The sequence below is a fragment of the Terrapene carolina genome, unplaced genomic scaffold (genome assembly GCF_002925995.2).
Source record: "Terrapene carolina triunguis isolate 2854851 unplaced genomic scaffold, T_m_triunguis-2.0 Scaffold68, whole genome shotgun sequence".
Classification (NCBI taxonomy): Eukaryota; Metazoa; Chordata; order Testudines; family Emydidae; genus Terrapene; species Terrapene triunguis.
In genome coordinates, this window is record NW_020664419.1 from 36,799,261 (window position 1) to 36,824,272 (window position 25,012).

Genomic DNA, 25,012 nt, shown 5'->3' on the forward strand with positions numbered 1-25,012 from the left:
CATGATATCTTGAATCAAGTATTGTCCAAATGGATAATGATCCCATAAGTAAATAACATTACTCTTGTTTTAATTGGATAATATATTTAATCTGTACACAATTTTACAGTATATACGATTTGTATGAATAACTCTTCTTTTATATATTAAAAAAATCACAATCAAATTAACAGCTCTTAACGCTGGTGTTTTTTATAGTCCCATCTTTATGCTGAAAAAGTTATCCTTTTGTATTAAATTGGATGCTGATAGCAAAGGTTAATGGAACAGTAATAGACTGGAACAGTAATAGACTGAAGTATTTCTCATTTCAGGCTTACGCTGGGTTTCATGATTAGCTGTGGCTTCTTGTCTATGTGGCTTAGCAACACCTCTACTGCTGCTATGGTGATGCCAATTGTAGAGGCTGTAGCTCAGCAGATCATGGGTGCTGAAGCAGAAGTCGATGCCTTAGAGATGAATTGTGCAACTGGATCCACCAATGAGGCATTGGAACTTGATGGTAGGCATAGATACAGTTTTGATATTGATCCACCCACATTCTTCAGTTTGAAAGTGACCAGCTAAATTGAAGTATTTATCTTTCTAATTCCACTAATATTTTACAGAAAGTGTTAGTGAATGTGAAGCTAGTGACTGGAAAGAGAAAACAAAAGAAGTTAATGGGTACAATTTATGGATTTCATCATTCATATTGAAATTAATAATTTGTTTAAGAAAAATAGTTCTTTTATTACAGTAAGGAATTTTTTTCCAGATACACCAATGGTGAGGGTCACACTGTGTGCAAGATTGAAAAGGAAAAGGTATTTAAGCTGTGATTATTTTGAGAAAAAAAACCATGCAGTTACTACATGTTAATTAACATAATTTTAACCTAGCGATCAAATCTAAGTTTTCATATAGCACCTTTCACTGTTATCTAAATGTTTAATTTTTTATATGTTCACACACACATATATATAGATATTTAAATACATATGACATGCAGTTTTTATTATTTTATTGTTATTTCATTTATTTGAATGCTCACAATGTGCTTGGCGCTACATAACACTGTCACCGCCTCAAGGATCATATTACAACCTACTTCAAATACTCACAAATCAGTTCAGAGATATATAATACCTTGGGTTAGGGAACAAATTTGAGCCCCAGCCCTGCAAATGTCTATGCATTGCTTAATATGACACACTTGGGTAGTCTCACTGACTTCAGTGTGATTACTCCCACACATAAAGATAAGCACATATGTAAAGTATTTGCAGGTTTGGGGCCTTGAGATGGAGCAGAAAGCTTCCAGAAGTCACTGCTGAACCACCTCTTGCAATAGTGAAATCAATGGGAGTTTTGCCATTGACTTAAATAGGCACAGAATAAGGACCTACGTGTGTTTTAAGGAGGAATTTTAGTTCCCCTCATAATGGAGTTAAATTAGTACCTTCCACCAAAAGGCAAATAGTGCACATCACCATCCAGTCAGGATTCCCCAGAATTTGAAATGTGTGTGGGCCAAATCCTGAAGTTATTAATCAGTTATTACTCATCCTTATTCTGGATTATTAATTTCAGTGAGAATTTTACTTGTGTAAAGACTGAGAAAAACTAGGGAAAAACTCTTCTCTGTAATATTTCTATCATCATAGTTAGAGCCCTACCAAATTCATGGCCATGAAAAACACGTCATGGACCATGAAATCTGGTCTCCCCCTGTGAATTCTGGTCTTTTTGTGTGCTTTTACCCTCTACTATACCGATTTCACAGGGGAGACCAGAGTTTCTCAAATTGGGGGTCCTGACCCAAAAGGGAGTTGCATGGGGGTTGCAACGTTATTTTTGGGGGGATCGTGATATTGCCATCCTTTCTTCTGCACTGCTGCCTTCAGAGCTGGGTGGCTGGAGAGCAGCGGCTGTTGGCCAGGCACCCAGCTCTGAAGGCAGCGCTCCGCCAGCAGCAGCGCAGAAGAGTGGCAATACCCTACACCATGCCACCCTTACTTCTGCGCTGCTGCCTTCAGAGCTGGACGGCCAGAGAGTGGCAGCTGCTAACTGAGGGCCCAGCTCTGCAGGCAGCAGCACAGAAGTAAGGGTGGCAATACCATACGATCCTTACCTCTGCACTGCTGCTGGCAGTGGCTCTGCCTTCAGAGCTGGGTTCCTAGCCACTAACTGCCACTCTCCAGCTGCCCAGCTCTGAAGGCAGCGCCACCATCTGCTGCAGTGCAGAAGTAAGGGTAGCAGTACCGCAACCCCCCCCCCTACAATAACATTGCAACCTCCACACACACAGAACTCCTTTTTGGGTCAGGACTCCTACAATTACTACATCATGAAATTTCAGATTTTAATAGCTGAAATCATGAAATTTACTATTTTTAAAATCCTATTACCGTGAAGATGACCAAAATGGACCGTAAATTTGGTAGGGCCCTAACCATAGTCCTAGGCACCAACAAATGCTGCATATGACAATACTCCTAGCAAATGAAACAGCCCTGTGGAATGCTGGGAAATCCTGAAAGCTGGTTGCTTCTTAAAGACACTGGTTTTTATGTAGAGTTTATAATGTCAGATGAACCCTTCTCATACATTAATCAATATGTATTCTTATTGAGCAGAATCTGCCCCCAGCTGAGACAGGAAGGAAATACAGAAACCAGAAAGACCAGATGATGTGCAAAGTGATGTGCTTGTGTATTGCTTATTCTTCTACCATTGGAGGGCTGACTACAATCACAGGAACATCAACAAATTTGATTTTTGCTGAGCAATTCAATACGTAAGAAATATCAAGTTATTTCTATACCTGTTACCCAGAAGTCCAAATACTACTTTTTGTACTCTTAGCTGGTTCCCCCAAGTGTGTTATAGTCTGGAGTTTTAGACTATGGCTTGGCAGTGCCTGGGATCACGACTGACATCATGACGTTGTTGTTTTCCCATAAGACATACAATGAAATTCCATGATGATATCTGATTTGCGTACATTCAGTTGCATTGGAAAAGATTGCAAGGACTCATTCTACAAATGCAAAATGACAGCCAGATTCTGTCATCCTTCTCAAATTGAATAATACCTTATTCTTTGAATTCTCCCATTGAAACAGATGGGTTTATTCAAGGAGTTAGGTACCACTCAGTGTAAATACTGGTAACCAATGGCACAATATCTGGCCGTAAGAGACTTTTGTTCGTTGCTAAATAGAATTGGAGCTAAGTTTTTATTGCCTTTTAATTCCAAAGCAGCTGTGACAGCACCATTTAATCTTCCTGATACTATTTGGCATCTCTTTGAGTGATATCAGTGATCATTTTGTCAGTTTCACTTTGTGTCTCAAATGTCTCTAATGGGCTAATGTTATTTCTAAGTAGTAGGAATAATGTCTGACTGCCCCCTATGTTTTGTTAAAACTGGCATAATTGAAAATCGAACTTTTACAGCAGGGAATATACCATCATTTAGATTAAAAAAAACCCAGACAAACAAACCAAAACAGCTAAGGCCCCAGCTAAGGTCTATTTCCTCTCCTTCATCATCAGAATGGGACTTAAAATCAGTCTTATATCTGGACACTGAGCATTCTGCTGCTGTGAGGTAATCACCTGCTTCCTCAGCCTCTGGGAAAGAAAGAAACATGTTGGAGTGGAGCCAAAGTGCAGTGCACTCTTGTGCTCCTGTGCCAAGTAGCATAACTTAGCGCAGCCCTGTGGCTACTCTAACTTGCACTAGGGGGTAGTTTGGTCCCCAGCTCATCCCAGGTAGCTCACAGCCAATTCCTGCTCTTGCTCACACCTGAGGATTCAGCCCTATAGCTGATTTTCCACGCATTTGCACCAGTCTAAAGATAGTGTTTTCAAACCCTAAAACCTGTTTAATAGATTGTAAAATCAAATCTGTAGCACATTTCATCTAAAAGCCCCTTTTTCATTTGCGTAAAATTTTTCTCAAACTTTCATCTTTTAAGACTGAAATTTTCTGGATCTGATCTCTGACTAAACATGTGTGTTTTTTTAGTTTGGACATTTTGAAGAAAAAAGTCCAACCATTTTCAAGAAGAGTTGGGGAAAGAATATGTTTGCCATTACTAAAAATAAATACATGAAAAAAATTGTACAAGGTTTTATGAGCAGCTCTGGCGCCAAAGCAGGAGGGTAGGTAGGTAGATTTGGCACAGAGACACTCTGAACATATGACTTTCATTCTTCTTTGTTCCAACAGCATGAATCATACTCCACATGTGTACTATTTTTCTAACAATAAGAGTTTGTTAAATAATGATCTCCTGGCATTGTACTGGCTCTGAAAGTGTGTATAAGTAAGCTGTGGAATATGCGATCTGACTAAAACATTTGAAACCCTTCTCATTCAGAACCAGTGTGTGATCCTTGCTGCATACTCAGGCAGGGAAGTAAGGAGGCCTGAACATTCTTTTCATTCCCCTGTGCTTGCTACTTGTAACACACATAGCAATGCAGAGGGGAGAGCAGCCACTGATGGGCTGCTACCCTTCCTGTGCCGGTGACCAGGGAGGGGAGGTGGGGAGTGGAGCCTTGGCTCTTACCCCACAATACACTGGCCACCACAGCTGAACTAGTACGGGGGGGTGGAAAGCAAACTGCACTAGGAGAAGGTCTGGTGCAGATTATGTCTCCCATGGAGCAATGAGGAAAGCAGGGACCAAATTATAACACAGAGTCTGCTCGTGGGGCAACACAATGACATGCTGCCCCTTTCTCAGGGTAGATTATGAGATCACCGTGTAGCCCTTAATGCACAGGGCTGTGCTAAATGAGACTGAGCCCTGCAGGAAAGACCTTTGTAAGTCTGTAGGGGTTCCTGCAAATTTCCAGAAATCTGTAGGAACAGCTAAGTGCTCATGCATTTAATGAAAAATCACTTAACTGATTCTGCTAGGCACCAGTTTCTTCCAGCAGCCTAGGAGGTCCCCAAGGCACTGGGGGTTAGGTTGAAGGAAACTGGCTCAAAGCCTATCTTCCAACTCCCCCTAGACTTTAACAGTCTTTTCAAGTGTGTGTAAGCAGCATTGTTCCCCATCCATCCTAGGAACACAGTATAGACACACATAATCTGGTTTTACATCCTTCAGGGCATTTACTGATCATAAATCTCAAGCTTTTTTTCTCCTCAACCTTAGCGTGGCTGTTCCCAGGGTTTTCACTGCAAACTCTTTTTTGTCCAAATGCCTAGTTCCCTCTGCTCCAAGAGAGGCTCCAAACCCATTTATATCCTGTTGGGAGTTAACTGAATTGCCCCACTAGTATGACCTACAGATCTTTGCACTATACTGTCATGGACAATTCAAAAACCTGATAACAGGATGATTCTGCAAAGGAGCCTTACATCTAGAGTTGGCCACTTTGTTACAGTGCAGTTAAAATAGCATAATGGGGTTTCATATTCATTGTGTCTCACTGATTTCAGTATGAAATGCACTGAGTTTGCAAGTAAAGAAAGTTTTTCAGCTGGTGGTTCTTCCAAGACCCACTTTTAAGGCAGATTACCAAATGCAGAGGAAAGCCACAGAAAGGGTGATGCAGCCTTAAATTGCATTAACTTTTTGTAGGCTTGGGATGATGTGCTATCCCCAGATTACTTATTATCCAGCTACACATGCCTGGTCCCAGGGAGGGGGCAGCTGGAGATGGTGCCACAGAGGAGGTTGACTCCTGTCCCTACAACTGGACAGGGATGATCCTACAGAGGGGACCCTCTGTTTTCCTTCTGTTGTGCCCACTGAAAATTCCCTAGATTATTGCAAACATATTCAGGTAATTGACTTTGACCCGTATATAAACTCCACAAGGAAGAGTCAAGCCTTATCCAGAATTAATCATATAAATGCTTAAGAATGTTCTAAAAATAATAAAAACACATTACTAAGTAATAGCCTGTCCTTGGAAGGAAGGGAATTTTGTTTTCAATACTGAGAGTATAAGTCACTTTAATATAGGATGCATATTACAGCTTATCACAGAAGTTAAAGATGGAAAAAAGCTATTACAGCAGGTCATCCAGTCCATTTCTGTTCAAAGGCAAGATTGTATCAACGGGACAATCCCATCTGTGTCATCACTTAGGTCAACATATTAGATTAATTAGCATTTAAATAATTTTTAAATTCTAATGAGTCCAACAGTCTTTCAGAACAATACTTGCCAGAGGGCTAATGATTAGGTAATCTTAATCTTCAAGTTACTAGAACTACGTAAGTATAGCCTCAAATATCCCCAAAGTTACACTGCAATCTGACCCCAGTAAATGAGTAACTGAGAGCAGAACTTGCCCTGTAGTATAGAGAGGTAAAGAGCTTGTTCTTCCTGGCAAAAATTGCTAACTAATGTGAGCATAAATCAGGTACCAGGATGATAAGTACTATATCAAAACATTGGATAAATCGTGAAACTGAGTAATTGTAACAGTAAAGTCACTTGCCTACTATCTAAGAAAGAGGTATGTTCAAGGGAGTATTTTTAATCATTTAATAAGAAATAAACAGCCATGTAGTCAACAGAGTATGTATAATAATGTGCTATCTTTTCTTGTCTGAATTTAATTCCTGTTCCATGACAGCAATGAGTTCAAACATTGCTGTCTCAGCACTAGTTACAGATGAAGATTGGAACTTTAATCTCAAGAAGGAGGCAGACATTTTGGATCACTCCCAGATGGCATTATAATGACAGGATCTATTTTTTTTATTATTATTCTTATAATTAAATGAAATTAAAATTAGAGAAGCATATCTTTTTAATTATAAACTTGCACAGCACTTTGGAAAATGCTCCCTGCCCCCAAAGACCTATTTGAACATTACCAGAGGCTTTCCTTTAAAAATATTGGAATACAGAAGATTCAAGTGTAAAGAATTGTTAGGGTCTCTGACTAAACGTCCCAATTTCCTTTCCCTCTGACCCTAACAAGGAGAGGAGAGACTGCCCCCATAGTATAGCATCTGCTCCATATGGCGTTAAAGGCTCTGTAGGTAGAGCTTGAGAGGGAAAAAATGTTGTTTATAGGAGAAAAGGTTTAAACACAACATTTGCTCATTTACCTCTTTCCCCAGTTGGTCTCCATCTCCTGCAACAGCCAGTCCTTTTCTTTCAGAAAATCCCACAACAACTCTACTTTCCTTAGATGTCTACAGGTGGGGGGTGTTTGTGGCTGGGTGGCCCTTTTACCTGCAAACTGGCATGGTGGGTTCAGATTATATGGGGCCCCAACCAGATCGCAGGGCTCCACGCACCTCTCCCACAGGCTCCAACCCAGCATATGTTCTTGGACATTTTATGAGCAATTATCATTGTTATTAAATGTGCATTGGCCCTTTTCCCTCCAATTCTTTCTTTCCCATCTCCATTGCCCATCTTAGAGCCCTAAGGCCCTATCTTCCTCCACTACTACCCCCTTCTCAGAGAAAGGCCCTTCCTTCTCTTCCTCCATTGCCCCAAAGTCCTAATGGTCCTGCCTCCTCCACTGCCATCCCCATGAGCCATGAGGAGCCTTTACCACAGAGTAGATATTTAATTCTTTTGATCCAGGGAGCAATGGGGTATTCTGTTGCTGCTCTGTTATTCAGTGCTCATGGCATGAGGGTTGGACACAGAGGTATGAGCAGCCCAGTTATTTTAATGGCCATTATCATCATGGGACAGGATAAGAGAGTGAGGTGAGAGCAGGCCATTGACAGTCTCTGGCTGAAGATTCCTGCTCCACTGGAGGCAGCTGACAGCAGCAGCCTTTCCCGAGTATTCCTGTGCGGCAGAGCCTGATGGCATTTTATATATGGTTTGATTCCTCTTGCAATGCCTAATGTAAGTCTATTTTATTTTCATTCAGACGCTACCCAGATTGCCAATGCATCAATTTTGGATCCTGGTTTATACTTTGCATCCCCATCACTATTATTATTATGTTGCTCTCCTGGGTCTGGCTCCAGTGGCTTTTCCTTGGTTTCAAGTGAGTAAATGTTAAAAGCAAATAGTAAAATGACAGGTTGATAATGCATGAGATATTCTATACAGATAAAAAAAGAACATCATATCTATATCTAATGCACACACTGTAGAATGGTGACAATTTATTGTCCTTTCATTGTCAAATAGCACAAATGAGTTCTCTGGAAGTGCTAGGAATTCACACTACCAGTTGTTATGGCTTCTCTGGACTGTCCAACAGGACACCACGGGAAAACTTATTCAAGGATCCATTTTGTAAAATATGTTGTACATTTCTATAGAATATATACACATCATTAGTAGAGAGTATCTGAGAGAAGAATTCAGATTTTACAGTTTGTGGTCCAAATCTTGATGTTATTGAAATAACAGTAGTTTCCTGGCTGATTTCAATGAGGCCAGCATTTGATTCTATGTTTGAACAATGTTTATTTAACAAACTTGATGAGCAGACTGACATATTATATTTAGAGAAAAATACAATGGTTCCTGTTCACAGATATTCCTGTGTGTGTTTTTTGGGTGGGTTTGCTTCACTCCTGAGTTTTGTGCTTCAAGTTTTTGGATAGAATGACAGTTCTTTGGGCCCAATTCTCCATTGCCTTGCACTCTGGATACTTATTTACAGCTGTATGAAGTAGGTGCTCAAAAGTATGAAAAATGGAGCCAGGGTAATTTAGTGTGAACTGCGTCCCACATAGCATTTGCTTTCCACAGGTGTAAATGGCTGCTTAAGGTGAAGACAGTGGAAAATTAGGCCCTTTATATTTAATTTTAAATAGAAGCATCTTAAATTTCCTTCTCACTCCACTGATAGTTTGAAACGTTAACATTTCATTTTTCTAGGCCATTTTGACAGTGTTCTTATTAACACTGTGGAGTGGCTCACCTCAAGAGTGTGGACTGAAAGCCAAAATTGCTAATCTTGTCCCCTGTGAAAGATGCTACAGAACACTCTGATTAATGTGCTGGCTAGTTACACAGTAAAAACTTTCCCATTAGAAAAGAAGGCAATGTATTAACAGGAGAAAGTCTGATTCAGCGAAGACATAGATGACTTCCCTTAATTAGATGGATATGTTGTGTGCTTCATTTGTTCCTTTGGGAAAGCACCCCCCTTCATGGGCAAACAAGCCAATTTGACTTTTAAGGCCTTTGTTCTTTCTGACAGAAATACTATGATGAATAATACTGCACGGGCATAATGATGATTGTCTAAAACATGAACTTCCAATGTTCGGACATGAGGTGGCTCTTAGCTATAGATATTTATTGGTAGACACACCAGTACTCCAGTCTTATGTGCCTGTTGTTGTTATTAATATCACTGCTTTGAGAAGCCTAGAGCCCTACTTGTGCTGGGTTCTGCATAAGCACATAGCAAGACACAGTGCCTGCCTCAAGTAGTTTACAATCTAAATAGAATAACAAAGAGTGAGATGGGACAGAGAGAGACAGAAGTAAAGTGACTTGCCTAAGACCACATCTTGGCCCACTGGCAGGGCTGGGTATTGTTATATTTGGACCCAGCAAAGAAGGAGATAGAGACATAGGCACAAAGAGATTTGACTGAACCACAGATCTCTATTGTGCTGGCTTTATTGTTCAGGCTGCAAAACTGAAATTAACATGAAAGTGAGGCTTTGCATTGGGGAGGATAGAGTGCTCAAACATTTAAAGGGGCAGGACATCACATTCTTCCAACCTACTATAAAAACTTTCCAAACACACATACATTATCGTTTACATAGCTAAAAATAAACACTATATAACTTAACTAAGAATTGTGGGCGGACTACAGCAGACTCTTAAAATGCAAGGGATTGTTGCTGGAATAGCAACTCACTAACTAAACAATTTAACTCGTTTTTGTATGCTCTTGGGTCAATGTGGTGATGGTGGTCCAGCAGAGTTCTGAATAACAGGAACAGTCAGTGGTTAGGAATCAACTGCATCTAGTATGGAATCAACTGGATCGGGTACCACATTTTTTCCCAACAAGTCACTGAAACTAAGAGTTGCAAGAGAAGGAGGTTCAATTAGAGGAACAGATAGACTTACTGGAACATCCCTGGACTCTGGTACTCATCAAGACTGAAACTGGTCCATGTTATTTCCATAAAATACCATTGGATAGTTCTACCATGAACAAAACAGGTCCTGTGCATTTTACAAGTTCTCCAACTGTAGTTGCAATTCTACATTAAGTCCCCAACTTGAAAAGAATGATGACGAGTCTCATATGATTGATCAATTTGCATAGTTTGGGATTTGGCTACACATGAAGACATTTCAGGACGTAGCAGGTTCCAACAGGTACGCAAATACTGCTTCAAGAAAAGAGGTGTAGGTGACTCCTGGGTAGTAGCATGTGGAGGGTTCCTGGAGAGAAGCTAAAAATTGTCCAATTTCTGCTGATGACTCAAAATAGATTTGTTAGCTTTTAAGGCATGCTTAAGTGTTTACATAACGCATTCTGCTAGTTGATTTGTAGCAGGATAATATGGAGCAGAGCATATGTGCTGAATTTCATTTGAAGCTAGGAACCTGTGAAATTCTTCAGAACAGAATTGAGGTCCAATGTCACTCACCAACTGTACCAGTAAACCAAACTTGCTAAACAAAGTACAAATATGTCCAATGGTCTTAGTAACTGTTGTAGAAGTCATTCTGAAAACTTCTGGCCATTTTGAACATGTAATCTTCTAAAGGTCCAGCAAAGTCCACATGAATATGTATTCAAGGAGTCTGAGGCCATGACCAAGGCTGTAGAAGAGATGGGTCAGGATCATGCTGAATTTGCTGACACATAGTACAGCACTTTACATTCCTCTCAATAGCTTTGTCAGTCCCCAGCCACCAGACATGACTCTAGGCTATGGTCTTCATCCGTACAATGCCAAAATCACCTTCATGAAGAGCTTCCAAAATCTGACCCTGAAGTGATTTTGGAACATTCACTCACATTCCCCATAAGATGCAACTATGATTCACAGATAATTCATATTGATGTGATACGAATTGTGTAAACTGGGGATTATGTTGATCCAGTGCCATACCATGTAGTACCATTCCCGTCATAGGCAAAAACACATTATCCTTAGCAGTTTCTTTGTGGATGTCTGTGCTAGTAATGAGTAACCTATCCCTCAAATTGAGATAGAATACTTCATCTGAAGTTCCTTTGGGTTGATAAGAGCTTGGGCATGACAGGAGTGACAGCTTATTGGCATTGCAGTGCTGAGTCTCTTTACAGAATTGAATAGCATAGGAGTGAGCTGAAAGACGTAATGCCCATCGTTGTATATGAGCAGCAGCTAATGATGGAATTCCATGTTTCAGTCCAAAAATTGAAAGTAATGGGTGATGATCCATCAGCAAGGTAAAATATCTATCATATTGATAGTTATGGAACTTCCGAATTCTGAAGATAATGCTGAGAGCTACTTGCTCTGGTTGCGCATAGTTCTCAGGAGTAGTAAGTGTTCATGATGCAAGGGCAGCTGGTTTCTTCATGCCATTAGGAAAAATGTGGGAAAGAACTGCACCCACACCATATGGTGAAGTATCGAAAGCCAACTGCAATAGTAGTGAAGTATCAAAATGTATAAGAACTTCAGCGGATGTCAACAGTTTCTTTGCTTCCTTAAATGCACACTCACACCCTTTTAGTCCATTTCCCTTTTTTCTTGGCATCTGACAGTTCATGTAAAGATGCCAATACTGTTGACAGATTAGGCAGAAATTCACCATAGTACTTAAGCAGTTCTAAGAATGAATATAACTGTGAAATGTTCTCTGTTGATGATGCCTGAAGATGGTGCGCTTTTTCTGGCAATTTCCTTAAGCCCATGGCACCAATTACATGTCCAAGGTATTCGACTGAAGGTTGGAAAAACTCACATTTGTCTCGACATAATCTTAGTCCATGGTCTTCCAAATGTTAAAGGCATCCAAATTTCAAAGATGATCCTCGTGATCCTTTCCTGTAACATGGATGTCATCCAAATAGCATTGAACTCGATTCAGTCCCTTCAGAATCTCATCCATGGCTTTCTGGAACAGAGGAGGTGCCAATGTGATACCAAAAGGCAACCAGTTGCAATAAATAAGTCTTTTTGTGTGTTGAATTTGAGATATTTGTGAGATGCTGGATCAATCTCTGAGCAAATCCAATTTACTGCAACACTGTCCACCACTAAGAGTGGCAAATAAATCTTCAGTAAGAGGATACTGGTCTGCATGCAAAACTGGACTCAGCATCACTTTGAGATCTCCACAAATTTGGACTGAGCCTCCTTCTTGAACACTGGTACAAGAGATGTAACCCACTCTTTGTGAAACCAATAACAAGACTCCAATGTTCACTAAACAGTCCAAATCAGCTTCTACCAGAGGCTTGAGAGCATAAGACATAACTCTGGGGTTGCAATATTATGGTTGGCTGTCAGACTTAACAGTGAGCTTCACTGACATGTTGCTCTGTCCAAAGATTTTGAAACAGAGCTTGAAATGTCTGTCCAGTATTTCTTGAAGATTTTGAAGTGCTTTCGTGATCGCCCTGATCTCGGTTCAATTCACCTTGAGCATTTCAAGCCAAGATCTGCTAAATAATGGTGGATACTTTTGTTTTACCCTTGTATGTGATTGAACAACTGATAGTCCATCTAGTTGAACTTTTACCTGGAGTATCCTTTTAGGACTAACATTTCTCTGGTATCCCTTTTAGGACTAACATTTCAAAACCATGGAGGTTCCTTCTTGTGGAACTTGTGACAAAGTCTGGTGATAGGTGGATGCAGAAATCAATGACACAGCAGCTCCCCAGTATTAAGCTGAATTCTTGTAGGAACTCCTTCAATCAAGGGTGTGACCCATCTGTGACTCCATCTTCTGATAACACATGCAGTGCTAGGTCTTGATCAGCATCACTACAGCGCTTGTCTTTTTCCACATTATGAATTCCCAACTTCCATCTTTTCTTAGGTTCAGTTGTCACAGGTGTCTTTTATGTATGTTTACTCTGTTACTGGTTGTTGAACTGTGCAACATCATGCTGATGTGTCCTTTCTTCTGCAAATGACCTGGTGTGCCCAGCAGTCCTTTTCAGCAGGCACAGCTTGTGCAAACTGCCACATGGAAATTCCTTATGTTTCTGTGGTCCTCTGTCTTGTAGATTCACGAGATGAACTTTTCAGTGCACATTAAATTGCAGAGAATCCTTCTCTGTGGTTTCCATTGCAACTGCTACATCAACAGCCTTTCTGAATGTAACCTCTGATACAGCCAGTAACTTCATTCCAATGTGGTCATTGTTTTTAACCCAGAGACTAACTGGTCATGCAGGGCATCACTTAACGTGTCTCCAAACTGACAATGCTCTGACAACTTCCTGAGAGCGGCAACAAACTCTCCACTTCCCTGATGTCACTAATGAAACCACTATCATTTAGCTATCATCGATGGGATAGGAGAAAAATATCCTGCATTGCTGCAGTAATTGCAGCATACGTGGCAGTTCTGGGCATAGTTGGAGACACAGCAGTGTAAGCTTCAGACCCATCACAGTCAGCAAGGTTGAAATTCTTTGTCCATCTGGAATGGTGTTGCAGGTTACAAATTGCTCAGAATGTTTGAGATACACCACCTATTATTCACCAACATTGCCCATAAAAGTTGCCATTTTACTGCTCTCCTGTTGAACTTCACACCTCCTGTACATCTCTTCCATAGGGAAATTCTCTCTTTTTTTTTTTTTTTTAATTGTACACTATCTGCTCTGGATCACCCTCTGCTGGCTGTGTGCTTACACTGCAAAATTCAGAATTCTTCCTTTGGCTGCATTTGGGCTCCCTCTGCTGGGTATAGACCCTGTAGTGCAGACTACAGATTGTTTGCCTGCCTGCTTGCACCAGGTCAACAAAGATGGCTGCTTGCTTCTACTTCACTGTCTTGTTTGAACAGCTACAACAGCAGAAACCTCTTCCTTTATTCTGCTTCTAATTGCCTACTTCCCCCTCTGTAGCTAACTGGTTCCCAGAAGCAAAAACAGCAGTCTGTCAGCCTGTGCTTCCAGGTGAACTTTGTCCCCTTTTCACAGTATTATCTGCTTATTCTTTCTTTTTGTTGTTCAGGTAATGGGAGCACTGGACACTCATGGGCTATAAATCCTGTGTTGCCAATGTTATATTTCTGGGCCCAGCAGAGAAGGAGAGAGTCACAGATACAGAGGGAACTTATAGAAAGACAACTGTCTGCTGTGCTCGCAAAACTGAAACTAACACAAAAGTGAGGTTTACACTGCAGAGTGCTCAAATATTTAAAGGGACAGGACATCACAGGAATAGATCCCAGGACTCTTCATTTCCTAGACTTGTGCCTTAGCCACTAGACCATACTGCATCCTTGAAGAACCCAGGGCTGTAGGTTGCCTCCTCTACCTTAATGACAAGCCTGAGTGTTGGGCTATATTTTGCTGCTGCCTCTGCCAAGCTCCCATTCACTTGTGTAGACTCTAGCCTGCTCAGTTTACTCCAAATCAGTATTGTAAAGTTCAGAGTGTGCACAATTAAACAGGAGATAATGAGCACTGGCTGGTAGAACTGAAATCTTAGCCTAGTAAATTGGTACACTTAGCTGGAAAGGCTGGGATCTGTGACTATCCTGTAAGAGTAACACTCCATTATTGTTAACTTACATTCCAGTTTCAAAGAAATGTTCCGATGTGGCAAGGAAAAAACAGCCAGAGAACAGGCCTCAGCACAGGTGATTAAAGAGGAGTACAGAAAGCTTGGACCAATAAGGTAACACAGACTGCAAAACACCAGGCCATTTCAAAACGAGCACTGATTTAAATGTAAGGAAACCAGACACTAACAAATTGTGCTTTTGCTCCAGCTACCCAGAAATCATTACCCTTGTCCTGTTCATTTTAATGGCCCTATTGTGGTTTACAAGAGAACCTGGATTCATCCCTGGATGGTCTTCTCTTTTTCCTCAGTAAGTAAAACAGCTGAAATACCAACAATGACTGTATTGTATTTAATTAAATGTTTGCATTTTCTCCTAGATTTAAAGTGAACTTTAGTACTTGTGAAAGATTGTAGACTGACAGCACTGAAAATCTTTGTTTATCTACAAAATGGGTACAGCACAGGCAGCAATATTATTTCTTTGTACAATATTGAAAATGTAGTAGTACTAAAACGTACTAATTTTACAGAACAAATTCAAGGACATGGTGGACATTTGAGGCACTTCAGTCTAATTTTAGACATGCCCAATGAGTGAGAATGAGTAAGGGGATGGATGGGGGTTATGTAGTTATCTGAGAAATGAGGTTAGTTATGAGTGGGCACATCGTGGTGGTTCTTTTGAGTATGTAAAAATGTGCTTTGTTTACATTAACTCGCTGCTTATCAGCAATGCAGAGAAATGGGGTTTTAGGGTGGATTCGAATGAAGAGAGGGGATGTGGTTTGGTGAATAACCAATGAGATGACCAAACCAAACAAGTACGGCAAGCTTCTCCAGACTGTTCCCACCTTCTCCAGTGTGCCTCCAATTGAATCTGGAGGAAATACCTCCGGAGGAAAAGGTATTTCAATTTCCATGTCTTTTCAGTCCTTAGCCTCTCTGCTGAAACTCCAAACAGTGGTGCCAGATGTGATGTAGACAACCACCTACTAGGAATTCAATTGAAAGCACCACCTTGTTTCAGTCAAAACAGAAAACAAACATCTTGTACCATCATGACTAGTGTGTTACCTAAATGGAATAACCACCTAATCACATGTACATAACCTGTGCCCCTTTCTCACCTTCCCCTTCCTTTTTGCCTGTATGCAGTGTTGTTTTAGCCATGTCAATCCCAGGATATTAGAAAGTCAAGGTTCGTGGGGTAATATCTTTTACTGGACCAACTTCTGTTGGTGAGAGAGACAAGCTTTCAAGCTTACACAGTGTTCTTCTTCTGATCTGGGAAAGTAACTCAGGGCAGGCCTACACTTAAAATACTGCAACTGCACCGCTGTAGTGCTTAAGTGAAGTCTTTCCTGTTGGCATAATTAATCCACCTTTTTGAGAGGTGGCAGCTATGTCGATGGTAGAAGCTCTCCTGTCGTCACAGCGCTGTCTACACAGAGGAGTAGGGTCAGTATAATTACGTCACTCCAGGGTATGAATTTTTCACACTCTAAGCGACATAGTTATAACGATATAGGTCTGTAATGTAGACCTGGCCACAGAATGTCAAAGCTGAAAATGAGGTGGAAAAAATTGTTTAGCACCTGTAGTTAACACATATTTCAAGGGACCATTCAAGGAGAAGTGGCCCGTTAACACCTTTCCAGTTGGGGAGGGGGCTGTTTATGACTTATTACAACAATCTATAATCCACTAACAACTCCCCTGAGCTGCGCTGCCCTCCCCACCATTCCTTTTCTCCCTCTGACTGGAGGGGTGTTAACCACCTTGTTTTTCTTTTTGCTGGTTATGTCTTCCATTTAGATTCTAAGATGTTGGGGGCAAGGATCTGTCCTTTTGGAGTTTTTCTGTGAAGCAACTAGCACACTCGTTTGTGTCATAAAATAATAAATATCAGTAACTTCATGCAGACCATAATGCAGTCACCAAATAGTGCATCTTTTGGTTATTTCTGGGCTTGGAAGGAATCCATCTGGTAGCCTACATTAAAATGTCCTATAACTCTTTATCACCCATTTCTCTAATGTCCTCCATCCACTCCTCCCTGTCCTACCTCACTCTTACATCGACACCATAGTTTCCACACACAACTCTATCTTCTCATCCAGTCTCAGCTTTTTTTGCACTTCTCTCAAACAGCCGTATTTATCCCTCACATGCCCAGGCTTGGCTCACTCCTTGCATCTTCTTTCTCTGCTGCTGCTTGTGTGCCCCTGAATGACTCTTGAGAAAATCCAGAGACTAGCTATGCATGATTCCGCCACACAAGTGCATCCTCTGCTTTCAAATCCCTCCTCAACCTGCAATATCTGACTGACTTCTGCACAAAAAAAAATCAATGTGAGCCAGTGTGAAACAATCCCCCTCTCTCTGCCCCATTTCCCACAGCCTGCTATTTTCTCCTCCTTTAGCATGATCTCTAGTGCTAAAGTGTCCAACCTCCTCTCATTTGTATGTCCTTCAATCCTGTTCTGTCTCCTGACCTCCTCAACTCCTCCCTTTCCATCGCCCTTCATCTCACTTTCTCAAAAAGTCTGTCTTGACCCCACTTGCTTATCTGGGTACCACCCCATCTTCCTCTTCTTCTCTTCTAAATTTCTTGGGCACCTCATCAATAACTCAACTCCATTCTTACCCTTCTTGGTCTGTCTGCTGCCTTTGACATGTTGAACACTTGTTATACTGAAAACTCTCCTCCCCAAGCTCATGATTCTCTCACTTCTTCTGGTTCTATTCCTACCTTCCTAACCAATTCTTCTGCATATCCTCTTCTAGCTCCTCCTCCTTTTCAACTCTCCAGCTGTCTGTTGTTGTTCCCCCAGGGGCCTGTCCTTGGCCCCGCTCTTCTCTCTCTATATATCCTCTCCTTGGGCAACCTCATTCGTTCTGCTAGCTTTAAGTACTATCTATAATGACGCCCAGATCTATATCTCTTTCTCAGCTGGGATAGTAAGTTCTCTCCTTAGTATCTATAAATACACACACACACACACACACACACACACAGAGTTGCCTGGTTTCCCAAAACTTACACAGGGAGGGTGTCGTAAGGAATAATTAGTTAATGGTTGTAGCTCTTTGAAAAAGTAAAGTGTTAAGTACAGTTATTTTGTGACACCCAAAGAAAGATCATCAGTTTATAATGATCAGTATAATGCATCTTGGAGTTTTAAAATTGTTTTTTATCTTTTAAACATATTTCCTCAAACAATAGCAAAAATTCAAAAAAAATCTACCCCCACAGCAACAATAGAAGAGCTTCTGATCTTGCTCTTTCATGAAGCAACGTCTTTTTAAAGAAGATTTTAAAGTGCTGAGCTAATCAAGCAATCAACCAATCAAGCAATCAAGCTGACTTGAACATGCCTACCTGCTTTAAAATAGCATTTAATGTTCATATAGCATCACTTAATGACCTACCCCGATACTAAAAAAGCAATTGTAAACAAGTTGTTAAAGGTGCACACACTGATATGTTCCTATATTATTTTCTCTGTTTATTGTTTATCAAACTATCTTGATCTTAAAAAGAGATGAGTGGAGTGTAGCTATACTATTCACAGGTACTGCACACGTATGTTACTTGTGGATGTCCTTTAATGTTTTCATTTGGAATAGACTGCAAACATGTCTCGTTTCACATTAGGCTAAATCATGTTGTATTATATGATAGCTGACCTAACCTGTTGAAATACGAAGCCTGTACTGCTTTACAATGAAAGCATAAGAAACAACATGTTCTGCAATTCAATATGCTTCTTGTTATAATTAATTGATTGTATAATAATTTCCATAAAAATGAGCAGTTATATTCTTATTCTTACAGTCCTCCTCAGATTTATCAGAAATACAGTTTTGTCCAAGTTTTGTACATTGCAGTTTCAGAAGGGAGTTAAGAATTTGTTCAGGGGGTTGAATGACTTTAATTTTAATATAATAATGTACTGTGGAGTGCGTGCAAGGATGACATATATTGATTATATTTTTTTATTCAATTCTAATAGTAGGCCATCTACATGCACTTCTGGAAGGTGTTCAGATACACAGTGATGAATGTGGGACAAGAATCTGAATAGAATCATTCACATTAGGTTGCCACTGGGCCTATTTCCCAGGATTGCTTCAATTCATCCCATTGTGAGATTTCCTTACAGGACACTACCTAGCTGATATATGGGGCAATTAATTTTAAAGCACCTCATGCTGATACATATTTTGTATCCATGTATCATAAGTCAGGCAAATAGGTGCTTAAAAATCATATATTTCAATACACAGTGGTCTTTGGAAAACTACAGTTAGAGAGACACCCATGCCCATCATGCCAAACAGCAGTGACAGCTGCCATTTTTTAATTCCAGTTCAGGTATTGTTCTCCTTTTGAATCCATTTCTGTGTATGCAGTATTGTCCCAAGAGCAGAGTTTCCAGGAATAATGGAATTGCATCAGAAAATCTAATTCTGTAACCTCACTATTGTTCACAGATGTGTCTGCTGCCTAGACATAGTAGTTGCAGACATTATATCATTACAAGCCAAATCCTACATTCCAGTACAACTCCCAGTGAATTCATACCAGAGTACAGAATAGGATCCTCCTATAAATGTCTGCTTGGAATACCAGGGAGCATGTGGCTATACTAGGAACTGATGAAGTGGGAAGGTTGAGCAATATTGTCACATGGGTATTGTACATGCAGCCATAAGGGTATTGCAGTAGCAGGGCATTAATGTGTCCCACATATTTCTAAAAATGATAGCCAGCAAAAACAAATCTTTTCCGTGGTAGCAGACAACAGAACAAAAATACTTTAAGGCACACTCCCAGACCATTCCTCTTTTTACATCCTTAAGAAGCTAGCTAGCAGTGTTCCTTTCACATGAGAGTTTGTGGGACAAAATTAGTTTTAGAAGAACTATGAGGTGGTTTCAGTGCAATATTCATATTAAAATATCTTTGAGTTTCACTCAGCATTGTTAATAGATTTAGGATATCCTAGGTTGCCCTGTTGGATTATACAATGTTATAAAGTGTAACAAAGTATGATGGTTTATTCCAAGGAAATAGCTAACATAATGTAAAACCTAAGGGTCAAATTATTCCTGGAACATATTAAACCAGGATAGGACCAAAAATATGTGGAAATGTGGCATGATGCTGGAAGGAAAAATACTCTGTATCAATCCAAAAATAAGAAGATCCCAGGGGTCCTTTGCAAAAATAAATAAATAAATACTAACAAGACATTGGCTCGGATCCTTCTTGCTCAAGCAAAATTCTCATTCTACTTAATGGGAGTTTTGGCTGAGTAAGAAGTGCAGAATTGGACACAATGGACTAGATCCTTGCCTATGCCTGAGAAGCACACAGCATAAATTGGGTGAGTATTTGTGTGTTAAGGTGGCATAAAGCTCACCTTTTCATTTAGTATTTAGAATATTCTTCTTGTATAATATTTCTACAGAATATTATTTTTCCTGGAGCTGTATATCCTTTATTCTTTGTTTACTAAAAATACATTTAATCTCTCCTTAGATACCCAGGTTTTGCTACAGATTCAACAGCTGCCTTAATAATTGGCCTCCTCTTCTTCATTATTCCAGCAAAAACTTTGTCTAGGACTTCAAATGGAGAAAACAGTTGGGTATATTTTTATTGGACCTTTGCTAGAGCAAGGATTGTAGTGACCTTATGTGAATATAATTCAGTGTTTGTTCTAGGAACTCTATCAGGTATTTAAGCCCAACAGGTATAGTAGATTTTGTTAAATAAAAAGAAAAGTGGATAGGGGATGGAGGTTTTTAGAAAAACCTGATAGAAATAGAAAAATGTTCATGATATCAATTCAAATAGTTTTTGTTCCCATTTAAACATCTCCCTGCAGTGCTGGAAACCAGAACACAAGAGCATTGACTTAGCGCCTGAGATCTAGGACTCATCTTCACTATCGGGGTAATTCAACCTAAATTACGCTACTTCATCTATGTGAATAACGTATCTGGAGTTGACATAGCGTAGGTTGACTTACCTTGGTGTCTTCACTGTGCTGCATTGACGGGAGACGCAATCTGGTCAACTTCCCTTACTCTTCTCGGGGAGCTGGAATACCAGAGTTGACCGGCGAGCACTCTGACGTCGATTTAGCGTGTCTTCACTAGACCCGGTAAATTGACACCCGTTGCATCGATTGCAGCAGTGTCAATCTCCCTGGTAGTGGAGACAAGCCTTCAGAAAGAAAAATTTACCTATGACGAGAAAGTGATACTGAGCTTAATTTCAGTGTCCAAACTGAGCGAAGACCAAATAGAACAAATTAAAAATAGCTGGATAAATGGTGAGAAGTACATTTGATTGTTAAAATTCTTTGGGCCAGATTTTGTTCAGTTTCACTCACGTAAATCCAGATTAACTCAAAGTCCATGTTACACTGAATGTTACTTTACATATTATTGTTGCTACAGTACATAAACTAGCTACATGTGTTCAAAAAAAGGGTTCACTGATATGTGCATATATGGGCCGGATTCTCATTTACAATAAGGTGGCTTTAAATAGCTTTGGCTGTGGAAAGAGGTTTTAAAAGGAGCATAAATGGAAAGGGGCCTTGAAATTTACACTTGCTTTAAGGTCCCCTTACAGTGGTAGAGTTGTGTAAAGTGTCTATAGCATAAATGAGAATCAGAATTGTGTGTATATATATATATATATATATACGTTTTTCTAGATAACAAGTGTGGGATTTTTTGTGGGGGTGTTATTGGTTTGTGGGGGGGTTTCTTTTCTCACTAGGGGACTAATTCTGCCACCATCACAATGAGTAGTACCTTAGCAGGAAATTAATTCCTTGCCAAGGAAATCAAGTGGTAGTACTTGCAGAGTAAGAACAGACTCAGTGTAAGGGCAGCAGAAGTTCACTCTAAGTAGGCACATGATCCAAAGCCCATTGAATTCAGTGGAAACCTTTGCATTGACTTCAGTGGGCTTTGGATCAGACACTAGGGTTTGTTTTTTAACAAAATATTTTTAGCTCTTATTTAGATTAACCTTAGGAAAATATAAAATGGTGAATGAGTCTATTTTCATTCCTTTCTCCTGTCTTAGAAAGTAACTTACCTAGATTAGAATATGACCTGAGCTTGAATTCTGTATATACTCAAAACTCCTACTGAAATCAGTGAATTTTTTAGATGAACAAGGAATACAAGATCAGACCCTAAATGTGTCTCAGCGAAGCCCAGAATTTACACTGCAATCTATTTAAATAGAGTAGCCATCTTGCTGCATTAGTCCCATCAATAACTATCTTTCATAAGGGGGCAGCTTCTCAGCTGGTGTGAAGTATCATGGCTCCACTGAAGTCAATGGTGTAATGACAATTCAGAGCTGCATAGGGTCTTCCCCAGGAAGTTCAAGATGATCAGAAGAAAAGCCTTCTTAATTTGATGATAAAGATTTGCCTTTAAATATTTCACTTGCATATCTGGAGAGAAGTTATATCGAGAAGTCTTTTTAAAACTTTTTTTTCCCCCTAGCTATTTTTGATTACACTCCTCTGATTACTTGGAAGGAATTTCAGTCATGCATGCCCTGGGAGATAACGATTCTTGTTGGTGGAGGTTTTGCACTGGCAGAGGGCTGTGAGGTAATGCAATTTCTACAAGATTCTGAACAATTAACATGACCTGCGCTGAGAAAAACACAGACTGACGGCATATTCAAGGTTATTCTGTCATTTTACCAGTGTGTCTTGCTGACAATTAAACCTGGAACATGGAAATGCAGAGAAGATGCAAGAATATTCAGATAGGACACTAAAAAAAAACAGATCCAAGCCTCAATTAACAGACTTCATAAATTATGTGCCTGAAGCTAGCAGCATCTAAGTCTTTGTGCACAGAAGTTTGACATAAAGACTTACTTGCTGAATTTCACTGTATATAAATGACTCCCAGTTAATCCAAATCCTTTGTTATCTGAACAGTTTGTATTTTTCTGCTGTTGAAAAAAAAAATCTAAAGGCAAGCAATGAATTGGAGAAAAAATACAAATATTTCAGTCAGTGAAGTCATTTCAAAATCTTTTAATCCTGTCGCAGTTTGTATTACTTGTTATTATTACTGTGGTAGCTGTTAGGGATCCAAAGAGGGATTTAGAATTCCATTGTACTAGAAACTATACAAACAAATAACACTCCAGAAAGCAGATTTGAATTTTGGTCTCCCGCATCCTAGGTTTGGCAAGAAACTGTGAGTGAGACAGACTCTGGAGCCATGTGGATGTTAGGGTACTCATCTAGGATGAGAGAGCCCCAAGTTCAAGTCCTACTCCACTGGTTAGTTAATTAATTATACACAGTAGAACAGCTTCAACTGGAGAGATTGAGAGGTACCCATCCCAGTGGCTAAGGCAATCTCCCTATAGTATAGGCTGGAGCTGAGTTTAAATCTCTTCTCAACATCAGGTAGTGAGGAGAACTGAGCCTGGCTGAGTGCCCCAACCACCAGGCTAAAAGTTATGAGAGCTCTGATTCCAGCCCCAAAAATTTAAAGGTTTCTCAGTTGAAACTATCCAGTGAAAACAACTTCACAGATAGTGTCAGGTTGCCCAAAACTGCATTTTTCAGTGAATAAACTATTTGCCAAAAAAATTCTTCCAGTTTTATTCTGCTTGGGTGGAGCTCCCATGTAGAGCACCACTGTTTTATCCCATAACTAAGGTGAGCAAGATTTGGTCCTAAAGGTTGTCAAGTAACATAAGAACGGCCATACTGGGTCAGACCAAAGGTCCATCTAGCCCAGTATCCTGTCTTCTGACAGTGGCCAATGCCAGGTGCCCCAGAGGGAATGAACAGAAGAGGCAATCACCAAGTGATCCATCCCCTGCCACTCACTCCCAGCTTCTAGCAAACAGAGGCTATGGACACCATCCCTGCCCATCCTGGCTAATAGCCATTGATTGACCTATCCTCCATGAATTTATCTAGTTCTTTTTTGAGCAGACTAAAAATATTTGAGGTTAGAGTCATGGAGTCATAGACTTTAAGGTCAGAAGGGACCATTATGATCGTTTAGTCTGACCTCCTGCACAATGCAGGCCAGAGAATCTCACCCACCCACTCCCGCAACAAACCCCTAACCTATGTCTGAGCCATTGAAGTCCTCAAATCATGGTTTAAAGACTTCAAGGTGCAGAGAATCCTCCAGCAAGTGACTCGTGCCCCACGCTGCAGAGGAAGGCAAAAAACTCCAAGGGCCTCTGCCAATCTGCCCTGGAGGAAAATTCCTTCCTGAAACCAAATATGGCGATCAGCTAAACCCCGAGCATGTGGGCAAGACTCACCAGCCAGACACCCGCGAAAGAATTCTCTGTAGTAAATCAGATCCCACCCCATCTAACATCCCATCACAGACCATTGGGCATATTTACCGTTAATAGTCAAAGATCAATGAATTGCCAAAATTAGGCTATCCCATCATACCATCTCCTCCATAAACTTATCAAACTTAGTCTTGAAGCCAGATATGTCTTTTGCCCCCACTGCTCCCCTTGGAAGGCTGTTCCAGAACTTCACTCCACTGAAGGTTAGAAACGTTTGTCTAATTTCAAGTCTAAACTTCTTGATGGCCAGTTTATATCCATTTGTTCTTGTGTCCCCATTGGTACTGAGCTTAAATAATTCCTCTCCCTCCCTGGTAATTATCCCTCTGATATATTTATAGAGAGCCATCATATCTCCCTTCAGCCTTCTTGTGGTTAGGCTAAACAAGCCGAGCTCTTTGAGTCTCCTTTCATAAAACAGGTTTTCCATTCCTCAGATCATCCTAGTAGCCCTTCTCTGTACCTGTTCCAGGTTGTCTCTGTAAACATTTGTGAGGTATAAACATTGCAGTATAGTTTGTCCACTTGGCTTATGAGAAGAAATGCAATGTCTTGATATGAGAGCACTGCAATAAAAACACATGGTAGGATGAAGTATATTTTATGATCTGTGTTATCTCTAACCATACAAATATGCCACATATTAATAAGTGAATAAACTTCATTAATACTGTGTTGTTTAAATTTTTCATTCAATAATTGTATAATCCTATTCCTTATTCAGGTTTCAAAACTATCAGCTTGGATAGGAAGTAAATTAACCCCTCTGGGATCATTACCAATGTGGTCGATTATCCTAATATCATCTCTGATTGTCACCTCAGTAACAGAAGTGGCAAGCAATCCAGCTACCATCACTATATTCTTGCCTATACTAGCACCTTTGGTGAGTACTCTATCTAGGTCTGTTTTAACCTTCATGTTCCTTGCTCTATCCAAGAAAAATACACTA

At 40.2% G+C, this 25,012-nt stretch overlaps 1 protein-coding gene across 1 annotated transcript in view; it reads left to right on the top strand.

Moving 5' to 3' along the window:
* Positions 1–25,012, top strand: part of SLC13A1 (solute carrier family 13 member 1) — a 43,921-nt gene that overhangs the window by 17,155 nt on the left and 1,754 nt on the right. Inside the window, exons 4-13 of the mRNA XM_024219622.1 lie at positions 315–502; positions 609–666; positions 758–806; positions 2,619–2,779; positions 7,859–7,978; positions 14,682–14,780; positions 14,875–14,976; positions 20,218–20,321; positions 22,215–22,324; positions 24,785–24,946. Coding sequence (XP_024075390.1) covers positions 315–502; positions 609–666; positions 758–806; positions 2,619–2,779; positions 7,859–7,978; positions 14,682–14,780; positions 14,875–14,976; positions 20,218–20,321; positions 22,215–22,324; positions 24,785–24,946 — 1,153 coding nt within the window. The remainder of the gene's footprint in view (positions 1–314; positions 503–608; positions 667–757; positions 807–2,618; positions 2,780–7,858; positions 7,979–14,681; positions 14,781–14,874; positions 14,977–20,217; positions 20,322–22,214; positions 22,325–24,784; positions 24,947–25,012) is intronic.